Source organism: Meriones unguiculatus, chromosome 8 (assembly GCF_030254825.1).
Source record: "Meriones unguiculatus strain TT.TT164.6M chromosome 8, Bangor_MerUng_6.1, whole genome shotgun sequence".
In the NCBI taxonomy this organism is placed as follows: Eukaryota; Metazoa; Chordata; class Mammalia; order Rodentia; family Muridae; genus Meriones; species Meriones unguiculatus.
The window spans coordinates 63606699-63629946 of record NC_083356.1 but is presented as its reverse complement, the minus strand read 5'-3'; the positions used below and the strand labels follow the sequence as shown (position 1 = coordinate 63629946).

The 23248-nt window shown below is 45.3% G+C and overlaps 1 protein-coding gene across 2 annotated transcripts in view; it reads left to right on the top strand.

Annotated features, from left to right (window-relative positions):
• Grhl2 (grainyhead like transcription factor 2) overlaps window positions 1–20686 on the top strand; it is a 123104-nt gene extending 102418 nt beyond the window's left edge. Inside the window, exons 13-16 of one of the 2 annotated variants that reach the window (XM_060389586.1) lie at window positions 3154–3245; window positions 6284–6369; window positions 16048–16112; window positions 17820–20686. In XM_060389586.1, the coding sequence (XP_060245569.1) occupies window positions 3154–3245; window positions 6284–6369; window positions 16048–16112; window positions 17820–17934 (358 nt within the window). In that variant the 3' untranslated portion in view covers window positions 17935–20686. Of the gene's footprint in view, window positions 1–3150; window positions 3246–6283; window positions 6370–16047; window positions 16113–17819 lie in introns of both variants that reach the window. The other variant, XM_060389585.1, reaches the window with a different exon arrangement.
• Window positions 20687–23248: the final 2562 nt, after the last annotated feature.

Below are 23248 nucleotides of genomic sequence, written 5' to 3'. Positions count from 1 at the left end.
TAGGAAAACTGGGAGATTTCCTATTATCTCCCAGATTTCCTATTATCTGCCATTAACAGTGAGGAAAAAGGCCTTGAGAAATTTGGAAACTTCTTCAAAGTTGTCTAGCTGGTACATGATAGAAGCACAGGTTGATCCAGTGCCTACCCATAATTCCCAGCACTCACCAATGTGCCTCCATTGCCCCATTTCCTCAATTCTAGACCCATGGCTGAGGGGAAGGCACAGGGGTGGGGGCTGGGCATATCCTATTGTGTAAGCTTTCTGGTCTTTACCAAGGCCTAACCTTGTTTCATCTCATGAGCTCTCCTGGCAGGGCAGACAGATCTCTGAGCTCTGAGGACACCGTGTGTGCTCATCTAGCCCTGAGGAGGTACTGACTTCAGTGGCATTGTCACAGCAGCCATCAGGACGATGGATCAGGCCAAGCTTGTGATTTTGAGTTAGCTTCACTGTTTGCGGTAGTTAAAGAGGCTGGAGAATACCCTGCAGAGTGTGTCTGTGCCTTGTGCTCTCCAGAAGTTTCACCATAAGTCCTGGTAGCTTTGTAGCCCTCTCCATCCTTGCTCTTGCATCAGACCTAACATTTCTCAGAATTTTTTGGATGAATCTTAATATTGTTTGTTGCTTCCAAGGGTCTTGTTTTCCTTGTGATTAACCCCACAAGCCTATGGCTGAGTGTGCTGCTGGCCCTGGGTTTTTCTAACTGAAGGCCTCGTGATGGAGATGATGTCAGGGAAAGCTCTGCTCTGTTGCTCTCTGATTCTTTGAAAATGATTATATAGTGTCACTGAGCTGGGCACAAGAAGGCCTTCAGCCTGCATTCTTCTCATTAGAATGCGGGCAAGTCATAGCTGCCTTGTTTGGTTTTGCTTTGAAAAATAAATGAAACTACTGGATTCATAACATATAAAACTTACTGACTCCTACTGGGTTTATAGATTTGAAAGTGTTTGGCCTCCCAAGAGAAATGTGGTTTATCTGAGATACTATTTTAATGACAAAGCCTGCTGTGGCTTGGATTAAGTTGTTCTCAAAAGTCAACTGAACTGGAAAAATATAAATGAATCTTGCTTTGTGAAGCAGCTTGACTCACACAGCACGAGAAGGTATCTGATAACATTTCAGGCAATTTACCAGTTATTAACCTAATGGTGCCTGGCTGCTATGTGTATGGATTTTTTTTTTTTTAAATCTTCTAGTTCTAAGTTCATGGTCACTAGTTCATGGTCACTACTATTACAGTTCTAAGTTCTTGGTCAGTTCTAAGAGGAGACAGTATCATGCCTGCTTTTATGACAAAGCAGCAAGGGCAAGGCAGAGGCAGCAGTGTCCTAAAAGTTCTTTACTGCCTTCAGGTGAGACCTGAGTCGTAGTTTTTTCCTTAGCTGTTTCTACTGTTTGACATGGAGGAAATAAAATAAGATGGCTCTTGATAGCCTATCCTCAAAAGCATCTCAGATTTCTTGGGTAGCTCTTTCATGAGATGGTTCCCTTGAAGGTGGCACATGCGAATAGCCTTTTTTCCTATTAGCTGAATCACAGTGTGGAAGGCTGATAACACATTTGAGCCTTCTGTCATTGTGGACACAAGGGCTAAGATTGTTCTTATTCAGCTGCCTCAGAGTGCTCGGGACGTAAGTGAGCAAGGCGGAGATGTGTGTTAAGAAACTCAGTTGGCTGATGCTCCCTTTGGAGGTAAATTAAGTACCATTGGTTTTAGTGATATAAGCTTCCAACATGGATAGGAATGTTTTCAGACTGTCCCAGGTAGTGTGCATGTGCTTTTATAAGCTGGATCCCTACCAACCCGACTTGGGAAGTGATGAATGGCTCTCTGGTGGCAGGAAGCTCACTCAGGCAGGAGTCACAGTTTTGTGTTACCCGCAGGACTGGGGTTAATTACTGTGTCCATCTCCTATGTGAGACCAAGAGGTAGTGAGCTGTTTGCTCTGGGTGGAAAATCTAGTCTTCTCTGTTCTTGCCCTCAGCCTGTGATCATCAGCATCTTCATTGTCTTCATCTAGCATTTTGGTGGTGCTTCCCCTCAGTCCCCGACACTCATGGAATTCTCCCGGGAGCCTCCTGTAGAGAGCCTCCTGTAAATTTAGCATTTTAATTATTTTTTAAACCATGTGTGCATTGCATGTGGGTATGTACACACATGTGCAGGTGTTAGTGGAGGTCAGATGCATTGGATCCCTTGGAGCTGGAGGACAGAAAGCTTAGCCCCCTGCCATGGTGCTAGGAACCTAACTCTGGTCCTCTGCAAGAGCAGTGTACAGCCTTTATTGCTGAACCACCTCCCCAGCCTCCTTTTAAATTGTATTAAAGTAATTAATTTTTATTTGCACATAATATTTGTACTTATTTATCTGGTGTGGTACGATCGCTTGACAGTGTAAATAGTGTATACTGATCAATTTGGTGTAATTAATACTTCCAGTTCCTCAAATATTATCATTTCTAAGTTAACAGCCTCCTTTTAGGAGACTGAGGAGCAGGGAAGTTGAGCAACATGCCAAATTTGTACAGTAATAAACTACAAAGCAGGGGTTTTAAATCCATCGAGGTGGTCTGACTGCTGAAGTCCTGTCCTAACCATTCTGCTAAGTGATTGCTAGACACTGCCTCATGGGCTAGTCTCCAGAGAAATGATCATTTTCTACAAGTCTGCATCTACGCCTGAGACTAAAGAATTGTAAATCTCCACTTTTCTGATTTCTCTTCTAATTCCCTTAGTCTGTCTGGAATGCATAAAAACTTTGAAAGCAAACGCAGAACTGACTCCAGAGAGAATGTTCTGGTCTCAGTGGAGTGGGTTGAACCTTCACTGTGGCAACCAGGAAAGGGAGAACTGTAGGAAGCCAGGACAGTCTTCAAGAGAGGTCTGTTGAAGTGGCCTGTGTTGTCTCCTGTTGGGAGCTCACCGTGGATGTGAGAGGCTGCTGCAACTTGGGTGCCATCAGCTTTTCCGTGGCCCTGACCTTCTGAACAGAAAAGGAGAGGCAGGCTCAGCATCCTTCCTTTTGTGGCTCCATCTTTCTCCCTCAGTGGGGATGGTGGTGTAGAGCCTGCAGGGGAGGACAGGTCAGTACCCTGTGGTGTGACACTCTGATGTATTTAACCATTTCTGCCTGTCTTCTCCAGCAGCAGCGTCCTTGTTAAACGGATGTTCAGGCCCATGGAAGAGGAGTTTGGTCCGACACCGTCTAAGCAGATTAAAGAAGAAAACGTAAAGCGAGGTATCTCTCCTTCCTGTGTGCCACTGGTATGAAGGTTAGGGAGTGTCTTGTCAAGAACTCACTCCCTGAGAATGAACCATTCCCAATCCTGGTGGGGTTTCCCTCATATGGGAGATTATAGGCTTTTCCATTACAGGCCTTGGAGGAACGGTTATGTGGCTCCCAACTCCTCCAGCAGGGAAATAAATAGTTCAGAGGACATTGGCTCTGTGAATGCGTCTCATGAACCAGTGATTCAGAGATACTCAATAGATAAAGCAATTAACAACAACAGGTTGGGCACGCCCATATGAGATGGTGGCTCCCAGTTCACCATCACTTGTTTTCACCTCCATTCCTTGGTGTCTTTTCCTCCCTGACTTTACTTAGGAATAGGGCAGAGTCATAGGGAAACCAGGAGTCACACTGCTGTGTGGAATTATATTTACAGCCTGGTAGCTGGTCCAATAACTATTTTTCAAAGCTTGTGAAACTGCTACCAAAATTGCCACTACAAATTGTATTGGCTTATAAGTAAAAGTTAAGGTATGGCTTCTGAAACTTTGAAGTCAGACACAGAGGGCGCTGTAACCTACCAGCGGTAAGAACCACCTCCCCGCTACTTCCAAGAGCTTCTCTTTGGAGAAGGATGGAGACATCACTGGGCCCCTTGCTCTGAGCAGGTGCTTGGCTCGGGTATTGAGGGTTAGTGGCAGTTCCTACTTGTCAGAAGTCGCTCAAAAAGAATGGTGACAGTTAACAGCAAAGCCATTGTTACAGGTTGTTTTTCCTTTGCAGCCACTTGTCAGGTTAACTGGGTCAGAGTCATTTTGGGGCTCCACAAGAGGCTGCCTGCCTTTGGCTGTGTGATGTCTGGGGTGTTCAGTGCTTGTTCCTGTTGTGGTTGGCAGGATTGTTGCCATTGGTACACCCCAGAATAAATCTAATGAAAACTGGCTCTGTGGGCAAGCCCTCTAATGGTCTGGAGCCCAGTATGGCCTCTAGGCTAGCTGTCAGCAAGCCTGACAGGGGAAGGCTGAGACTGCCCCACCTGCTCAACAAAACAGAACAAAATGAAGCACCTGAGCTCTTACCAGCCACCCCTGAGCAACAGGAAAAGCAATGGTTTAAGCTGAGGTTATTTATTAGTAGTGCTAATTTTAATAGAATGTAATCTCTCTAGGGTCATCCTGATGGAAGTTGCTCTTTCCCTCTCTTTCTGTTGTTGGTTGAGAGCTTCAAGAAGTTACAGAATTTCCATCAAGTAATAGCCACCAGTATGTCTTCTTCTTGAGTTTACTCTTCCTTATCTGGATGTAGCCAGGGTCCGCATTCTAAGTATTTTTCTCACACTGTTCACATTGCCTCCTTTTCTGATAGCCTTTGGGCTCTAGGCAGCTTAACTGACATGGAAGTGATGCAGGATTGCTTCAAGGGACTAAAGTTGTAAACTTGTAGGAAATGCAGTCAGTCTGCATATTTACTCAGCACTTCTGTTTTGATGTTTGATAAAGAAGGCACCAGTGCCCAAGTCTGCCTCTCTCCTTCCTCTGCCTCTCCTCCCGTTACCACAGTCACTGCAATCTACCTGAACATTCACAGGCCACAGAAGGGAGTTTGGGCAGAACCCCTGTCAATGTGGCCTTTCTATGCATAGCTTTAAGAAAGCCTTTGGGATGGAGGGAGAGGGGAGACATGGAGTTTGGATTTGGCTGATTTCATTTCCCAGTCCTGCCTTTGTTTTTCTGCTGATGGTGATGGTAACTAGGTGGATTTAAGATGATAGTTGAGATGTAGGCTCACCAGTGTTTTGCTGTTATTGTTTTTGCCTGTGGCAGTTTTCCCTAGTGTGGACAGATGAGGGGTTTCAGCTTTTTCTTCCCTTGGGTGGGAAGTTACGCTGCTGCCACAGGATAGAAAGAGTAGCCCTCTGGGATGCCGGACTGCACCTGAATTACAGTGGCCAGTTTTTTTTGTTTGTTTGTTTGTTTGTTTGTTTTGTTTGTTTTTGTTTTCTGGGAGCTGACCTTTCAGCATGATTGCTGGAGCAGTGGGCACAGGAGGAGGACTCAGTGGCCACGGAAGCAGAAGCAAGGGTGACCATGTCTGTGGGACCCCACAGGTGCATCTTAGCCTCCCGAGGTCCATTTACATTGCTGAGATCAGCAGTGCCTGCCCATCTAGGCCTGCACACTCCCCAGTTCAGAGCTCTTACAGAGAAGTGAAAGGAAAAGCTATGCCCTCATTGGAGGGCATAGGAGCCACACCCACTTCCTGGTTGCTTCTGTAGGTTAAAGACTGAGCCTCTCTGTGTGCTGGGCCTAGATGAAGCCTACCACATGGACCTTATTTCCCAGAACTGGCAGCAGGCACCTATGTGCTGGATGCTAGTGTCCTGCCTCACAGATTATCCAGACAGGGAAAGATTAAGTCATTAGGGTCACAGCAGGGGCTGAGCTGGACTTGCACCCAAATCTGTGATTCTCTGCATCCTAAGTTTTTCCTGGACTGTCCTGGGTGCTACCCTGGTACCCTTCCAAGCCTGTGCAGGAGAAGGTCTGCCTGACCTTCGCTTCTCCTGGTGTCATTCCTTTCTTGATTTGGTGCTTCTATGCTCTTCACAACTCAGAGATACTTGAGTATCTTAGCCTTCTCCCTCACCTCACCATGGTAGGAGCTGTCTGGAAAGCATCCTCTTTTTGGCTCTTTCTTTATGACTCTCACAATGGTGTCTAGGTCATCTGGTACCTGCCTGTCTCTCCTAATGGACCATAAACTCCCTAAAGGCAGAGACTGGGGTCCATTAGCTCTCTGCCTCAACCTCAGCTCTTGGTATATACAGCCTATGGCACCCAGGAGCCTTCAGTGGTATTCACTGAATGAGTACAGGGAACAGTAGTCATGAGGAAACTGTGTGCCTTTCTTGAGAAACTAAAGTGTGGATCTAGGTGTCAGAGCTGGTACATCCCAGTAGTCATTGGCCTGTTGGCAGAGCAGGTGGTGTCAGCTTGAGACTCCCATGTGACAGGAGTCACACTGGCTGTCCCCTTCTCTTGCAGTGCTTTTGTACGTGCGGAAGGAGAGTGATGACGTGTTCGACGCCCTGATGCTGAGATCGCCCACAGTGAAGGGCCTGATGGAAGCGGTAAGCCACAGCCCCCTCAGCCTCCAGAGTCCCTGCCCTGACACCTGGGCAGAACTTAGGTGGCTCCAGAATCAGAAAGAAAGTGAAGAGTCGAGTTCTTTGTAAATATCCACGTCTGTGTCAGCCTATCAGCGTGTTAAGACAGACTTTTGGAATAACAGCCAAATTCCTATTGGTTCCAGACTAATCATCCCAGTCAGATGCTTTGGAGGAAGGATAATATGGGGCTTTCATTTATCTGTTTTAACAAAACCAAACTAGGTGCATATAGTGTCCAAATAAACACAAGCCAAAAACTGTATGGTGCCTTGTTGGCTTGGGTAGCGTATTCCAAAGTGGAGAGAGGACATGTTGGTTATGGGGACAGATCTGCTGCAGACCTGCAGTGGTTTGAGATGATTCTCCCCTCTCTCCGCTGCCCTAGACAGGGTTAGCAGCACGGCCTAGGGAAAGCTGTGTTTTATTCACACGCTGTTCATCCAGCTTCAGCTGTGCCTTAGTATGAGCAGTTTCAGAGACAGCTGTGCAGTAGGGGATAGGCTGTGACAGTGATGGGGACCAGCGCTGCCTCTCACCTCTCCTGGGGGCTGCTGGTCAGAAATGCATCGGATGGGATATTTGGGCTTATGGCTGAACACTGCAGTACGTGAGGAAGTTCCTATGTGTAGACCACACAACGCAGTGGCCTGAGATCACTTTCATTTGTGCTTTTCACTGGTGTGTGTCCATGCTAGAACATGCTACAAACCAGCGCTTCCTTCTCTTTACTGGCAGAGTAATCATTCACTGTATGAACACAACATACTTCATTTTTTTTTTTTTTCATTCATTCAGCTGACAGGTTCATGTGCTTTTCCTTCTTGGGGTGCTCCTGAGAATGCCCAGCTGTGAATGCTCACGGGCTACTTTCTGTTTGGACATGTTTCCAATTCTTTAGGAGTATATATAGAGTAAAACTGGCAGGAAGACACAAAAATGCCCTCTGTTACACGATTCAATTTATCAGTAATGTCCAGAATCAATGACTTCTGGGAGAGAGAAAGCAGGCAAGTTTGCCATGGGTTGGGGAGCAGAAGGAAGATCTACACTAGTGCATTTCCTGTGGAAGTGATGAGAATGTTTTGGAACTTGAGAGAACAGCTGTGTGATATTGGGAATGTATTGTGAGTGTCTATCTACAGTTCTGAGTAGTAATCAGAAAAAAATTAGAAGAATGTGGCCACGGTGGGTTTCATATTGCTCCCACTCTGGCATTTCATGACCCTGGTCATTCTGAGCAGAGCAGCACTGTCACTCTCCAGAAAGTGCAGGTGGAGGCTTGGCAGCTTTTTGTTTGTCGTGACTTGTGGGGACTATTGATTTCTATTCTACTCAGAGCAGAAACAAATCCAGAAGTAAATGCAAGAAAGACTATGGAACTTCTAATGAACTATGATGTTTGTTGTTGTTTGTTTTGTTTTGAGACAGGGTCTTACTGTGTAGCCCCAGCTGACCTGCAATTCACTGTATAAGCAAGGCTGGCCTATATAATTCAGAGATCCACCTGCTTCTGCTCCAGTAGTGCCAGGACTAAAGGCTGTATCACCACCATCATGGGCTCTGAATTTTAAACTGATTAGAAAGGACAGATACTACAAAAGGCCTAGAAGGGATGAACCAAGATTTTTTTTTTAAATGACCTTGAAATTGCTGAAGGATGGATAAATGGTCTACAAAATAATGTAAAATAGTCAGATTTCTCTGAACATCATTGTCCACTTCCATACCTTAGTCTGGTTTTTAAGAGCAGATAAAATAGTGTTTATAGGAGTATCTAGAGGTTATTTCAATGCACATTCTTAGTCCTTCCTGCTGAAGAGGCAATGTTGCTGAAGATTCAGGCTGACCTGGATTCTTGCCTCACCTTTCTGAGCACAGGGATTATGGGACTGTAAGCATATACCACGAGGCCTTGTAGGAATCCATATTTAACCAACTCCTAGAACAGCCTGAGGGATGGATACCACAGATCTAGAACAGGTTTGAACTGCTGTGCTATGCTGGGATCCTGCTTCGGTCCTTGGTGTCTTTTTTCCTTCTGTAACCTCTGTCTACTTTCGTAAGTACCCTGTAGATGTGTTCACACTGGACCACTGTGGAACAAAAGGTCACTTCACCTACTCAATAGCAACTTAGAACTTCAGCCTCCCTTCAACTCCTGTGTTGTTTTGGTAGATGGTAAATGGGGGTGAGGCAGGGGAATGGGTAGAGAGAGCTGCAAGCCTTGGAAACTTCAGGTTCCCTCCATGGTTCTAGTCATAGTCTTCAGGCAATTCTGGCTTCATCTTCCTTTCAACTCTGGAACAAAAAGTTTCCTTAACGTTTAACACAAACTACCTGCTTGCTTCTGGAGTGTTACAAGTGGGAAAGGTGGTCAAGAAGAGCCTTTTCAGGGTCCACAAGTGGGCTGGTAGTGAGCTACAAACCAAGTTCATTGACCTTAGGGGTGTCAAGACCACAGGCTCTGTCGAAGGGGACCATCAGCGTGTGATGGAGATGGTGTCTTTTGAAGAACACTAGAGCTTACTAATGTAGTTCTCTTTTTAAAAATGATTTATTTGTTTTATGTGCATTGGTGTTTTGCCTGCATATATGTCTGTGTAAGTGTGTCAAGTCACTTGGAGCTGGATTACAGCCAGTTGTAAACTGCCATGTGGGTGTTGGGAATTGAACTCAGGTCCTCCGGAAGAACAGGCAGTGCTCTTAACCACTGAGCCATTTCTCCAGCTAATATAATTCTCTCCTGAGTTGATTTGTGTCTCTGTGTGAGGTAGGAAAACACTGACTGGAATGTGGATTTGCCGAGAACCAGGATATTTTATTATACTCACATTTACCAGTATATGTTTGTATGTTATAATAAATAATGTACATGGGTATATAATATGCATGTGTAATGTATGTGTATTCCTATATATTGTAATATGTATGCATAAAATGAATACATAAATTATACATCATCTCTCCATATCTAGAATTTGTTTCACAACTTTCCATAATACTAAACTTCATGAGTACTCAAGTCCATGTGTTTTATATAAAATAGCATATTCCTACGCAACTTCTGCAATCCTCCATCTGCTTTAAACCATCCCTAGTTACACTACCTGATGAATGTAAAAGCTATGTAGATAGCATTGTTTAAGAAGTAATGGCAAAAAATGTCTATACATATTCAGCACAAGCACAACTTTTATAAAATACTTTTGATCTTTAGTCACTTAACCCTGTGGGTGCTGCCTGCAGTTATCGAGGGCAGACTATATAGATGTCCGTATTGTTAGTGGCATAAATATGGGTGCTATGTGCTTGTGTGAAATGAATCCACATATGTAAACGTGTCAAGAGTACAGTGGAGTGGTCAGTATTCCCTGTCTTCAGCCATGACTCTGTTACTTGGATATATGTTCCCTTTTACTTATTTTATTGCAGTTTTGTCATTAGCATATAAGACATTAGATTAAAACATTTTTGAATGAAGTGAGTTTTAGTACACTCTCCTCCCTCAGTCTTCCCACCTCTTGTCCCCAACCTCTGGCAACCTCCTTCAGTCTCTTTTTCTTCTTTCATGTCATATGTGCCCTCGTTTTTTCTGGTTTTGTTTTTAAAGTAGTCTTTTACTTTTTAAAAAAAGAAAGTAATTATTGACAGTGATGAAATGTGACTCTGTCACCTAAAAAAAAAAATACAACTGTGTTTCCACCCTTCCTTCAGGTGTGAACTGATATTTGAATCAGAAGGTACCATATCAGACAGATTCATGAACAGTTCGAGGTGGTGACTTTTTGTAGCTTACATGGATGTCCTACAGCCTGTGAGCCAGGCCACATGATGGGTGCAGTAGCTCGGTTAGCTAGAAGGTGGTATGCTCACTTTAAAAAAACTGGTGTTTGTGTGTATGTGTGTGCACATGTGTTTTCATCAGTGAGCATGGGCTGTGTCATGTGTGGAGGTCAGAGGACAACACTGAGGTCACTTCAGCTTCCCCCTGATTGAGACAGGCTCAGTCTCTGCTGTAGCACCTGCTGCAAGTCCATGGGAGCTTGGCCATTGCAGGTGTGCACTGCAGCATCTGGCTATACGTGCAGTTTGGACATCCAGACTCAGGTCCCCATGCTGTGTGGCAGGCACTTTAACCACTTAACCACTGAGGTGCGTGGGCTCGCCATGGATTGTTTCTTGAGACTGTTTCAGAGCTTGCCTGGCTCTTAACACAAGCATACACAGCAGCAAGCAAAAGATCATACCTCCTAACTGTGCTACTTCCTGTGGGCCAAGCATTCACACACACTAGTCTAGGGGGGGCCATTCCTGAAACCACCACACAGTAACCTTACGAAGAGTGAACTTTGACCACGGAACCTCGGAGCTTGTTCTGGAGGTCAGTGAAGCCACTCAGACCTCAGGGCTCTTGCACATGCTGTCCCCTCTGCCAGGATGCTCTTCTTTCATATCACGATGTTGGGGCTGCTCACCCCCAGCTCGTGGGGCCTGTCAGACCACTCACATAAATAACACCTCTTCTCTGTGTGCCTCCACCTGCTTTATTTTATTTCAACCTGGTGTCTTGATCAGTTTTTATTGTCAACTTGACATGACCTAGAGTCACCTAGGACAAGGGACCCTCAGTTGAAGAATTGCCAGAGACAGACTGGCTTTTGGCCATTTCTGTGAAAAATTGTCTTGACTGATGAATGATATGGGAAGACCCAGCCTGCTGAGTCAGCACTGTCTCTAGACGGCTGAGCAAGAGCCAGTCAGAAAACCAGTAAGCAGCTTTCCTTTCTGCCTTTCTGCTTTACTTCCTGCTTGAGTTTTTTAGCTTCTCAGTAACAGACTGGTATTTGAGGTATAAGAGGAAATAAACTTTGTCTTTAAGTTGCTGATGGTCAGAATGTTTTGCTACTGCAAGAGGAAAGAAGCCAGACCACCCAGCATACCTAATATTGGTTGGGTGTTCCTTCCTTCTTTTCTCCAGTAGAATATGCAGTCCCGAGGGGTTTGTCTCTTGCTGTCAGTTGCATATCCTCAGGCCTTGGGCACAATGTTTGTTGCAAATGTTTGCTATTCGCAGAGTATGTCCCACCATGCTGAGTGCTACAGGCTCCTTTTAATTATTGTCATACTCCTATGAACATGGCATGGAAATAGCATCATCACCATTTTACAGATAGGGAAAATGAGGCTGGAAGACATAGGTGCCTCTTTTACCAAGCTCTACCCCAAATGGTGGCACCACCCTAAGCTCTCCATCAACTCAAGTCTAGGTAGGCAGATGTCCATATGTTTACATAAAAGAAGAATAAACAATGCCAGTCACACAAAGAGTAAAGGGAAAGCAAGAATCGATAATAAGCATCTGGGAAAGAGGCGGGATAGACAGTTGATTGATCAGCCCTTTGCCAAGTACATGCTTTGGAGAGTGGAGAGCCTAATTACTGAAAAGAGGAGCCAGGAATGGATTCCTTTTTCTTTTAGAAAAGGGCGAATGAACAGACATGAGACTACTGCTGTTGAGTAAGCAAACTTTTTCACTTGAAAATTAAAAAGAAATTGCAAGTGACACTAACCAAAGCCAAATCTTAGAAGGCAACTGAGTGAGAATAATTAGGTGAAAATACTGGGGACTCCATCCTCCCCCTCCCCCCACCCCCAGCACACGTACACATGCAGCAAACACTATGCACAGAAAGGAATGCTATCCAGGGCTTCCTACTTTTTTGTGCCATGGGTGCCTTTTGCAATTTCAAATCCATTGACTCTTTGAGAGTGCTTTTAAGTATCTAAACTAAAACAGAATTACAAAGAAAAGCAATGGCATTATGAAAGGCAGTCACCAAGATGGTAGAAAGTGTCTGTGATGTAGGAATGACTACTCCAGTGCATCAGATATGATGTAGGGATAAGATGAGTAGCACCCAGTGCGGTGGGTGAGTGCAGCCCATACTGTGAAATGCATACAGAAATTTTTAAAGATTCATTATTTTGTGTGTATGTCTGTGCACATCTGTCCCTACTGATGAGGAAGTAGTGAACATCCTTGTGGAAATAGAACCCGAGTCCTTTGCAAGAAGAACAAGTACTCTTAGCCGCTGAGCCAGCTTTCCATCCTGCAGGCCAAATGCTAATGCACCACAAAATATCCGTGATCCCCACCACCAAAAAACAAGCTAGTTGCTGTGTGGGAAAGGCATAGAAAGGTTCTGGTTTTAGGCTAATTTAAGTATGGGTGTATGTATGTTGTCCTATCCGAGTTCTGTGCATCGTCTTGCTGTGGCTCTGGCCAGCTATGCTGAGGAAGTAATCAGGAAATAATATGGAAGCAGGCTGCTCTCAAGGAGTTTCTGAGAACTAGTTCTGTTCACTGAGTGGTTCTAGATCCCCAGGGAATGAATAAGGAAGTGAGGTCACTCTTGAGAGCCTTGCCATTTCAGCAAGAACTGAATTCAGTTCAGAGCTCAAAAGACAGAGCTAGCTCACCATACTGGGTTCCTCTCTCTCTCCCTCCTCCCTCTCCCTTCTTCCATCTCTTTCTGGGTCTCCTGTGTCCCAGGCTGCCTTCAAAAGTTGCTATGCAGGGGAGGTTGACCTTGAACATATGCTCCACCTGCAGTGCTGAGATTGTACAGATACCCTTCACACCCAGTTTATGTGGTCTTGGGGATCAAACCTAGCCTTGTGTATACTAGGAAAGCACTCTTATCAACCTGTCTAAAATGGAAGTGGCTCCCTTTTATTTGCATATGCAAATAGGACACCAAGGGGCTTGCCAAATAGTGTAGGGGCCTCAATGGGAGGAAGAGAGAAGAGAATAGAGGCAATGTAAAGTATTCCTGAGAGGCTTAACATTTTTTATTAACTTGTCAACTTTTTATTTCTCATTTTATTGAATTATGGTTCAATTGTCTTTGTTACGCATTATATGACAGAGTATCTTTGGGAAATTCAGTATGTATGTGTATATGCATTTACTATTATATAAACTAGATCAACTGTGTCATTGTAATTTATCTGCTAAATTTCTCCAATTCTGAATTAAGTCTTCCACCATGCGTGTGTGTTTTTTCCTGTGTCCATTCATTTCCCTTACCTTTTGCCTCTCCAGCTGCTACTCATCTGCTTCTCATTTTATCTGCCTATTTGTTTGTTTACATTTTCTGCAAACAGGCCCTTCTAACACAAGGCCTGTTTTCTTTGCTGCCTCCAGGCTCTTGTGAGAAATGTTGCCTTTTCTATTTATTTGCACGTTCATGTGGAAGTCAGTAAACAACTTGCAAGAGTCAAGGTTCTTGCCTTCCACCTTGTGTTTCTGGAGTTGAACTCACCTGGCCAGCCTTGGTGGTGAGGGCCTTTACCCACGGAGCCATCCCACTGGCCAACAAGTGTGTTGTTTTGTTTTGTTAACTTTTGTTCATTGGGCCTTATTGTGGCTGTGGGGAAACCTCATCAGGACCACCAGTGATGTGCCCCACGCAGGCAAGAGGATACTTGTCTAGTCTGTCTTTACCACCCTGCCTCGCTGTCTTGCTTCTGAGTGTACATATGGTGAAGAGGTCTTTCTGCCCTGTGGTAGGGATGGAAAGGCAGGAACCTAGGGTTCTCTGGAACAAACTTTTCTCAGGATCTCAGCTCTCTCCTAGGGTTCTGCAGCCCTTTTCTAGTCTGTGCTGCACTTCCTAAGTCTGGGTCCCAACCTTACCTGTGAGCCACTAGCGAGGGCATGGCACATATTTGGAATAGATCTTTCTCGAATACATCTTGCCACTTTGTACTTACAAAAATGACACAATCATAAAAATAAGCACTATGGAATTATACAAAGTAAAAGGGAGCTTGAATCTGACCATTTATCAATGTAGCTATCATTAATAGATTGCTATGTCATTTAAATATTTTATATACATTTAAATATATGTAAATGTTAAAAATTCAGACAAGATTATACTATATTGACAAATTTTCACTTATTTTCCCCTCTAATATGCTAGCAATTTTTAAAGTGTAAGTGAAGAAAATGTCAAGATATTTAATGCATATTTGTTATGACTTTCCTCTGTTATGAACAGGTATGTTCCAAACATGTTTGAGCATGAGAGTATTTCTGTATGTCCGATTACTAGGCATGATGTCAGTGGCTCATATTCACTTTTAAAAACTATACTTCTGTCAAACTTCTTTTCCAGGAGGCTGAGGGTCACTATTCCTTATATAGAATCTGAACACTGCTGTTTCCTCATGCTCTGACCAACATTAGATTATGACTTCAGTTTTGTTTCATTTTAGATTTTTTAGATTTATTTTTAATGTGTCATTTGTCTGCCATGTGTGCAGGTACATATGGAGGCCAAAAGAGGGCATCAGATCCATCAGAGCTGTAAACTAAAATCAGAAAATGTTTAAACCTGGATCTCTCATTCCCCTCCTCCCCCCCCCCCCACTTGGTTTTCCAAGATAGGATTTCTGTCCTGGACTCACTTTGTAGACCAGGCTGGCCTCCAACTCACAGATCCACCTGCCTCTGCCTTCCAGAGTGCTGGAAGGGGTGTGCCATGGCACCTGGCTCATTTGCATTTTTGATAGTTAAATTAAAAGTACTATCCTATCATTATTTTCATTTGAAATTTTTAAATAAAAGTTCAGTGCAGTTTTCCTATGCTTATTGCCTGATTATATTCTTCTTGTATATAATTTTTCTTCTTGTATATAATTTTTTTTCTTTCTTCTCTGCCCTGTTCCCCATCGAGTTCTTTTTAACGAAGCAGTTTGCTCTGTATATATTGTTTGTATTTTAAAATGCTTCCCAGCATATTATTTTTCTTTGTGGTATGTTTGAGCTACTGATATTTCAGAATTCCACAGTTATTATTATTCAGGCTTGTTTTGCAGGTGTCATGTCTCCCAGAAAAACTGTACTTAGGATGATGGCTATCTGAAGAATGAACTCATGTTTATCTTTTCCTGTGCTTTCATGGTCTCAGTGGTCTCATCTTTCATATATAAATCTTTTATCCACCTGAACTTTTTCTCTCACTACCTCTTGAGGTTGGTCTGGAGAGCATTCCATCGCTCATGCTGACCTCAGGGCTGGGCTCACAGGGGTGAGCCACTGCAAGTGGCTCAGTTGAAATGTGTTTTGATGCATGGCTACCTATTTAATCCAACATTGTGAGTAGATGTTTTTTTTTCCAAGGGATCAGAAATGCCACTTTTATCAAGATTGTTTTGCTGAGTGATTTAAGATCTATCCAAAGGGAGAATCAAAATTGGGATGGCACTAGACATGGGCTCTGACACACTGCGAAGCATGAGCTGCATTTCTCTTCCTTCTAAGGGCAGAGGAAATAATGACTTGGTGAAACTAGTCAGGGCCATAGTTAGTGAGCTGTGACCCTGTGGCTGCTAACTGTGGATTGGGGCTCCATTCACTTCTCTACGCCTTATTTTGCTAATCTATAAAGCCAGTGGCTTGGGCTGAATGGTCTCAGCAGTTAGTGCAGGGAAAGTGTTCATCATGAGATTTCCTGACGTGTCTCATTAGGGGACTGTGCTGTGCTCAGATGTGAGGTCTGAGCTGGAATATTGTGCTTCCCAGTGTGTCCCTGCTCTCTGCTGACCACTTTCCTGTTATTCATGTTTCAGCTGTCTGAGAAGTATGGGCTGCCAGTGGAGAAAATCACAAAGCTTTATAAGAAGAGCAAAAAGGGGTAAGAAAAAAGCTAACTCAGCTAGCTGCCCTGTCTGCAAGGTACATTTTTAATATAGCTTTACCTGTTGTCACATCTGTGGCCCACGATGCTAGCAGTTCAGGCAGGGAGACCCACAGTGCATTTCTAACATGTCACCCGAGGTGCTTTCATCTACTGACAGCCTCACATGGGCGGGAGTGGTCTAGAGGTGGTGGGACATCGTGGAAAATGACGTCGCAGAACTACATGTAGCTCTTCACATTGGCTTCTGAGTGACACAGTACGGGCAAAAATTAGCTGAGGCCAAAGGAAATTATTTCAAGGTAATCATTAATGAAATCTCAAATGGGCGTCAGGCTGCTCGCCCACATGGTAAGGAACAGTGAACAGTTAGTCCTTCCTGGTTGGGTGGTGAGGAGCCTCCTTGCTTCATTTCCTCCTCACAGGCTCACTGAGGAGGAATGAAGCCCAGGGCCTGCTTAAGTATTTGCCCCAGGTCTCACTTTCAGTAAACAGAAAGCATATTCAGTGCCTGCAGGGCGGTGGGCCGCTTCAATGGCCTCAAGGATCAAGTGCTTCCCTCTCCTCTGCCCCTCTTAAGACCTTTCTAAGGCTTCCTCTTTGGGAGTAGGTACCATAAAACTCTTCTGGACCCTTTTCATAAAGAAAATATGGCCTGGGTTCTCGGGCTTTCTGATTTTGCAGTCTTTGGCTGACGGAGCATCAAACTTGAACTCCTGTTAGACACTCGGTGAATGTGTGCTGCAGTTCTTTCCAAGATCAGTGCAGTAGGCTGGGGATACCACTTTGAGTGAAGCCTCAAGTCTTGCTGGCTAGAGAGCTTCAGTGTGGACAAACACACTGCTGATGGCACTGCCTTCAGCACTGGGCCTGTGAAGGCCTATGCATAAGGCTTTTATCCCAACATCAGCCCACTAAGCGTGGGTGCCTTTTAATTCCGTAAAAGAACAAACTGAAGGTATGGCAGCATCCCTGATGACACCACTATAAAGTGATTCAGGGAGTCATTCTTTCTCAAATGGAAATCTCTTTGGCTAACAAGAGTGAGACAGGCTCAGGCACTTCTCAGTCACAGATAGAGGTGCTGGAGGGACACTTTACTGGTTAAGAGTGTGTGTGGCTCTTCCACAGGACCCTGGTTTCATTCTCAGCACCTACATGGCATCTCACAACTACCTGCAATTCTAGTCCAGGGGATTAAATTGGTCTTCAGAACTCTGAGGGTACCATGCACACATACCGTACACAGAGATGCATTCAGGCAAAACACTCAAATATAAGACAAAAAAAAAATTTATATAAAAAAAAATCACAGATAGACTGTGGAAGTTGGTTTTCTTGAAACCAAACTGCCATGGAGTAGGCAGCCAGGAAGAGGTGAAGTAGCTTGGGGTGAGGCAAAGCCAGCTTTAGACCCAGCTTAGGCGTTCATTGGCTGGGTGAAGTTGGAGAGCCATTGACCTTACTGAGTTGTTTCTTACTTGCAAAGCGCTGCTGATAAAACTTGCCTTTATAGTTGCTGTAGAGTCAGATGTAACTTTTACTGTACATGTGTGTTCAGCCAAGGGCAGTTGAGGTTTGTAATGAAAATACAGAGGGGCCTAAGAATGTGATTAGTCAGTAGCTTGAAGGCTGCTCTTGCATAAAGCCCTCTGTTCACTGGCTTTGTTTCTTACCCCACCCCATCTCACCCAATTTCGGCAGCATCCTGGTGAACATGGATGACAACATCATTGAACACTATTCAAATGAGGACACCTTCATCCTCAACATGGAGAGCATGGTGGAAGGCTTCAAGATCACGCTTATGGAGATCTGAGCGCTGGGCCCAAGTCCCCTTGACAGGAGCTTCCGGTGCACTCCTTCCTGGGAGAGGTGTTTTGCTGCCCTACAACCTGGAGACCCATCTCACCCATCTCAAGTGACTGTTACAAGACTGCTTGGAAGGGGGCAGGGCCCAAGGCCCACCAACAGACCAACAGTCAACTCTTCTACTTGCTTGGAGCTGAAGCCTGTATCCCTCGGCTAAGTTCTTTAAGCCTGTCAGGCCCTTATTTATTGTCCATTTTTTCCCCAAGAGCCTGGAGTCCAGGCCCTCCAGGACTCTACAAGTTACTGATAGCTCCACCTGAGACCTCCAGAGTTCCCCCTTCAAGGGAAACACAGCTAGTCCATTCATCTCGAAGAGCCTGGGGAACTGCGATGCCTTTTTTCTTACCTCTCCACATTTCTTGAGTGGATGGACAAGATGAGCTGCTTCTTGGCACAGTCATCATGGGTGGGGTAAAGAGGACACCCATTTTCTGGCCTGGAACCTTCAGGTTGCTCTGAGGAAGGTCATTTTGCTTAAATACCTCCAGGGGATCTCAGCAAATAGCCACTGGGCCTTGTTCAGGAAGACATTCCGCTACCATGTCAGTAATAAGGAGCACAAAGTATGCTTGACAGCCATGTACATAATTTGTACATAATATTGCAATAATATATTTTACCTGTGGTGTGTGGGCATGTTTACTGCCGTTGCCCTGGAGGGGACATACCTGGAGACTCAGAGCATTCTGCTCTATCTGAGAGGAGACTAGGAAAGAGGCCTTTAAGGTATCATGTGACTGGTGAATGCCAAGATGGACTCTCCACTGAGCCATGCTGAGGACTTGTTTCCCCAAATGGAGCCCTCTCCCCTCAGACATGACTCTCCCTTGAGGCCATCACATTTTGTCTCATGGTGATCTGTTGTCTAAGAGTGTCCTTTGAGCTGTTCAGGAAAGATCGTGCTGTCAGCACCTTCTTTAGCACTGGAGTGAGACACCTTGAAACTTAGGCAAAGTTTCCGCAAGGGTTTGCACTGGGGTCCTATCCCTGGGGCCTGCTGCAGAACTGCTTGGCTTACATGGGGATGGACACTGTAGTGCCTCATAGTTTACAAGCATGTCCTTCATCTCAAGTGGCCCCTTTGCAAACCCAGCTGCAGCTTTGCGAAGCGAGCCAGCAGCTCGGCTGGGCTGTGACCAGCAGACATTGCTTCCTCTGGCTTCTGAAGATGGGAAGAGGTGAGGCTGTCCACCCTGGCTGTGGAAAGCGTGGGATTTCTGGCACTTCTGAGACTGGCTTTGAGAGGCACACTGGAGAGCTAAGGCTGTTTCCTCCTCTCCTGGCCCTTGGGAGGGCAAGAGAAAACGGCTTTCCTGAACAGCATGCCCCATGGTGGGCCTCAGTTCTCTTTGAGAGGACAGGTTGGTAGCTTGGGGATTTTTTTGTTACACTGTGGGCTGAGCACTAGTTCGGATAGTCAGGCACATCCCACCCCAAAGCCTGGATAATGGGGCAGCTTCCATGGAAAGGTCCAAATTTGTCTATGAAGCACTTTGATGTCTTACCTGGAGGCTCTGTTCTCCAGCTCCTGCCTTGCCCCACCTTCCCCTGAGAGCCCGAGCAGCCGAGGCTGACTCTAGCCTAGCTACCCAAAGCTGCAGAGGAATGGGCTGGAGAGTAGGTGCTATGACCAAGAGGATCCAAAGAATAGCAGGGGCACCTTTCTGAGAGCCCACTGGGCTCCGAATCCCTCTGTGTTGCCAAAGGTTTGTATCCTGGGCTCGGCTCTGCTTAGTCCTCTGCTCCACCCCACATCACTTGCTGAACCAGCAGCTTGGGGACCCTCTAGGGTACTAGCAGGGCTCTGATCTAAGGCAGACAAACTCAGTGTTGGAAATATATGCTCTATGCGCTTCCTATGCTACAGCACTTGGGGTTAGCTCCAAACATGAATGGCAGACCTTAGGGTGGCTCAGGATCCCAGGGAGACAGATCTGTAGCAACCTGACAAGCTCCCAGCTCTTCTCTCCGGTTTCTGGAAAACTGCCCATCTCCCCCAAGGCAGAGGACCAGCTGGAGATGGCTTTGCCTTTGTCCTGAGTCACTACAGTCCTTGTGGTAGCCAGAACAAGGGACATGAAGCCAGGACCACAAATAGGGGTACAGCGGCAGGTCCAGGAGTGTCTGTTGGTGGACTTCTCTGCATCCGTCCCTCGCTGCATTAGCAGAGCTTTGCTGAGCATCATTTCCTGAACAAAAATAGCAAGATAGAAAAGCTTGTCTTTCCTTTGTCCCCGAATTAACCGCACCCAAACTTTTTTTTTTTGTAATCCATAAAAGGTTGGGGAACACATGAAGCAGGTGTTTTCATTCTACGTCCCCACTGAAACTTCCTCAGTGTTTAGAAATTGGAACCAACAACAACAAAAATACACAATGGGCTGCCATCTTGAAATCAGTTCCTAAAAGACTAAGGCATGCCCCAAAGCAGAAACCTGGGAAGCATGAAATGAGTTAAAACATTTATTTTTCATGCAACAGGAAAAGAGGGTTTGTGCCAAATTCTAAGAATGGCCCTTTCTGAAAGACAAACAAGGGGAGACTGATTTGTATACAATCTACTCCCACATAAAAAAAGAGTAAATGTAACTTAATAGTTTTGTAAATGGGAGAGGGGAATCTATAAACTATAAATATGTTATTTTATTTTTTGTACATTTTTAAGAAGAAAAAAATAAATATTCACAATATGAGTCAAACAGCTGTGTCTGCTGCTTTCTGGGCAGTGGCTGCTGGTGTGGGGAAGAGTCACCAGCCTGGGGTCTTGGCTGTCCCTGCCCCTTCAGTCCTGCATACGGTGGAGACTTGCCTACCAGTGCTCTCCCTCCTTCTTATGCCAGGCTTGCAAAAGAAGAGGGCCAAAGGGCAACAAGAGGCCTCCAGGGTGGCTGCCAGCACAGCTGCCCTTGACTGGCCTCTCAGGTGGGTTCTTTCTACTCCCTTCTCTCTGGCACTTTGTGGTTATTTCTGCTTCATTAGATCTGTGCCAACCGCTACGGAGAGGCTGAAACCGCACGGCTCCTACTTCAGTTCCGTCTCCACACTCTCTGACCCTTGAAAACCCATACTGGGGCTCCTGTGCTAGCCACCGCATTACGCAGCATTCACACTGCTCCAGCTGGTATCATCAATGATCTCCAGGAGCAGCCATTCCAAGAGGCAGAATGCTAGCATTTTCTACAGCACCCTTCTCTAAGGCACAGTTTTCTTGCCTCAAAAAAACCTTCCCTGGCCTCACCCCCAATGGGATCCCTGCCCTTTGTGCTCAGATCAGTGCTAGGGAAAAACAGGCCTGGGGTGGATGGAGAGTGTTTATTACGGAAAGTTCTGGAAAGATCATGTAATTAGAAATGGGCCATGGTCTTTTTTTATTGCTACCCATGTCCTTCCTCATCTTTGGGTCTGATTGTTCTTCATACCTGCCCGAATGGGTCATTTGGGGGGATGTGAGTGTTATCACATCTTCCTTTCCCTGTGGACTTCAGTGAACTGTGCTTATCCCCTCCTCCCCCCTTCCCAAGCTCCCCAAACTGGGGGAGATTTTTGGTGACATATTCCATCTATTCCAAAGGGTTCTTCAGCTCTGTACTCCTAAGCAACTCTAAATGGGTCCATGGTTAATACTGGGAAGTCAAGAATTTGAGGAAAGACGGTGGGGGCCTCTGATGAGCCAGAGGCAGAGAAGAGAAATGTGAAAAGACACCAAGGGTGAGCACCACCCATGTTCATTGGGCATCAGTATCCATCACGTGGTACTTGGGAAAGAACATTTCCCATTCGCCATGAAGTGTTTATAGTGGTATTTGATCCTGAGTTAGGTATTCCCCTCCGGCCATCTCCTTTGCTAACAAGGCCTCTCTAGCTCACACATACACTTCCAAGCCTGCCACACTTATGCTGACTGGCGGCCCCATCAAACACTCAGTATGAGTCCAGCCAAATGATGAGATGTTGCTATTGAGGTTCAGCGAGAGGTCTGACTGGCCATTTGCCTGTCTTCCTGGAGGTGGTGTGTACTGGTGAGGATTTTTATTAGCATATACTAATTTAGATATTTACACACATGTATGATTTGGTCATTTTCATACCTCATTACTCTGGTTTGTTCCCCTTCCACTCTTGCCGATCCCTTCATTTTTCCTAACCAGGCTCCTTTCACATGTCTCCCACGTTTCCATGTGCACCGTGTGTGTGTGTGTGTGTAGACTCAATGAGTTTAGAGTTGCTTATGTGAGCATGGGGAGAAAGTTATTTAGAGGAGCATGGGCAACTTAGTATCACTGTTACACCAAGTTACACCGCTAAGGAAAATGTCTCCCCTTCCTCCTCAGGGAGGGGTGGAGTCTCTTTCCTGTCCCTACCCCCTACCCCAAATCTCACCTGTGTTAGAATGTCCATGGGCCCAATCTTGGGCATAGGAGGGAATATTTAACTAAGTGGGGTTGGCAAGTCCAGCTGCATTGTACCTTAGAGTGTTTTTACTGTTTGTCACAGAGAAATGCTAAAATATCAAATATTCCCTGGAAATTCATAGAGCTAAGCCTTCCCATGCCTGGGTGCTCCAAGCTGCCCCCTAGTTAGCTCCTGACTGTCACTATCTCTGCACCCGAGGAAGGTCTGGAACTATGCACCACACGTTAACACTCAGTACAGAAAGTCCTAGGCAACAGGTATATTGATGCTACAAAAGTGGGGAAATGGTTGAGTTGTAGGTATACAGGCTCCTCAGGGCTCTGGCCACATTCCCATCATCACCTCATCATCACGTGTTGTGTTTCAGATATTGCTTACACACAGAGACTAACTGTGGAGGAGGAAAAGAATCTCCTCCACATCTGCACCCCAAAGGTCTAGCTGGCCTGTGAGGAGCCTATTGTACCTCCTAATCTAGGGAGCAAGTTAGTAGCTCTTGTTCATACAGCATTAGCCTTTGGGGCTGTAGTCAAGGCCAGTGATAGGAACAAGATGAGAAAAGCTTGATGTGATGGCTTTGGGGGAACATTTAGTTATCTCTCCCACTAAATCTCCAACAGAGTGGGAAGGGAAAGGATTATATTGCTGTTGTTTTTTTAGTTTGGTTGGTTTTTGAGACAGCATTTCTTTGTGTACCCTTGGGTGTTCTAGAACTCACTACATAGACCAGCCTGGCCTTGAACTTACAGATCTGCCTGCTTTGCTTCCTGAGTGCTTCCCTGATCCTACTGAGGAGTTTTTCTGAGTTTTGCTTTGGTGCTTCATGTTTGGAGAAGCACAAAGTGGGA